Here is a 1,483-nt window from a genome sequence, read left to right as displayed (position 1 = left end):
AGGATATTCAGAATGCTATGAGGTTATTGAATTTGTGTAAGTGTGCATTGCAGAACTTGAGAGAGAATGGTTGGGATACTTTATTCAGTAGGGTGATTGAGTTTTGTGTTGATAGACATATTTTAGTGCCTAATATGGAGGATATTGTAGTGGTGAAAGGTCGACCTAGGCGTGTAGCTCAACAGGTGACTTATTTTCATCGCTTTTATGTTGATTTGTATTGTCATGTGATAGACTCAATCTTGCAAGAGTTGAATGATCGATTTCCAGAAACAACTACTGAGCTCTTTACTTGCATTTCATGTTTAAGTCCAAGAGATTCATTTGCAGCTTTTGATAAGGATAAATTGCTACGTTTTGCTCAGTTCTATCCTTTGGACTTCAATAGTGAAGAACTTTTATTACTTAGACCTCAGCTTGATAAGTTTCTTTTGCTTGTGAGAATGGACGAAGCTTTCTTTAATCTCAATAGTATATCCTGTGTAGCTCAGAAGTTGATTGAAACTAGAAGTTCCTGTTATTTTTCATTGGTTTATAGGTTGCTCACCTTGGCTTTGATATTACCTGTGGCAACTGCAAGTATTGAAAGGGTATTTTCTGCTATGAATCTAATCAAGAGTGATTTGCGCAACAAAATGGGTGATATCTGGTTGAATGACAATTTGGTGGTTTACGTGGAGAAAGCTGTTTTTAAACAAATTGAGAATGAGGTAATATTGCAACATTTTCAAATTATGAGACCCCGTAGAATACAGTTGTCTAAGTTTACAGTTACAGAGTAACTGAGTAAGGTTGTATCGTATTTTTTTTTTTTACTATTTTGGGTTGTATCGAAGTATATTTTCATATGTATACGATTTTGACGTTTTAGTTCATTTACATATATATTGAATAACTTTTAATATTATGTAACCAAATTTTAATAAACGATCGAACAATTATGATTGTCGACAGTCAACGATCATCGGTCAACAATCAAACCGCCCTAGCTGAACTTGAATCCTGGATTCGCCATTGCCTATTGGTACTATCAATAGGGCTAGGTCCTGTCCAAGTATGAGCTTTCTCAGCAAGATCGTCTAGATACTCTATGGCCTCATTCGGATCCTTTTGCAGGAAATCACCGTTACACATCATCTCTACGAATTGACGTTTCCTAGGTGTTAATCCCTCTTAAAAGTAACTTACTATATGCCAGCTCTCATAACCATGGTGAGGACAAAGGGCTTGTAGTTCTTTAAATCTCTCCCAAGCCTGATATAGGGTCTCACTATCTTTTTGGGTAAAAGATAAGATTTGCTTCTTAAGGGCGCTACTCTTATGGTGGGGAAAGTATTTATTAAAAAATGCTTGCGTCATTTCAGCCCATGTACCAATTGAACGTGGTCTCAACGAATATAGCTAGGTTTTTGCTCTCTCTTTAAGTGAAAACGGGAAAAATTTTAACCTGGCTGCATTCTTTGTACCATATTGATTGTGGAAG

At 36.3% G+C, this 1,483-nt stretch overlaps 1 protein-coding gene across 1 annotated transcript in view; it reads left to right on the top strand.

Moving 5' to 3' along the window:
* Positions 1 to 782, top strand: part of LOC111393022 — a 1,750-nt gene extending 968 nt beyond the window's left edge. Inside the window, exon 2 of the mRNA XM_023018423.1 lies at positions 54 to 782. Coding sequence (XP_022874191.1) covers positions 54 to 782 — 729 coding nt within the window. The remainder of the gene's footprint in view (positions 1 to 53) is intronic.
* The last annotated feature ends 701 nt before the right edge of the window (positions 783 to 1,483 follow it).

The sequence above is a fragment of the Olea europaea genome, chromosome 4 (genome assembly GCF_002742605.1).
Source record: "Olea europaea var. sylvestris chromosome 4, O_europaea_v1, whole genome shotgun sequence".
Taxonomy (NCBI): domain Eukaryota; kingdom Viridiplantae; phylum Streptophyta; class Magnoliopsida; order Lamiales; family Oleaceae; genus Olea; species Olea europaea.
This window is presented reverse-complemented; position numbering and strand designations above follow the sequence as displayed.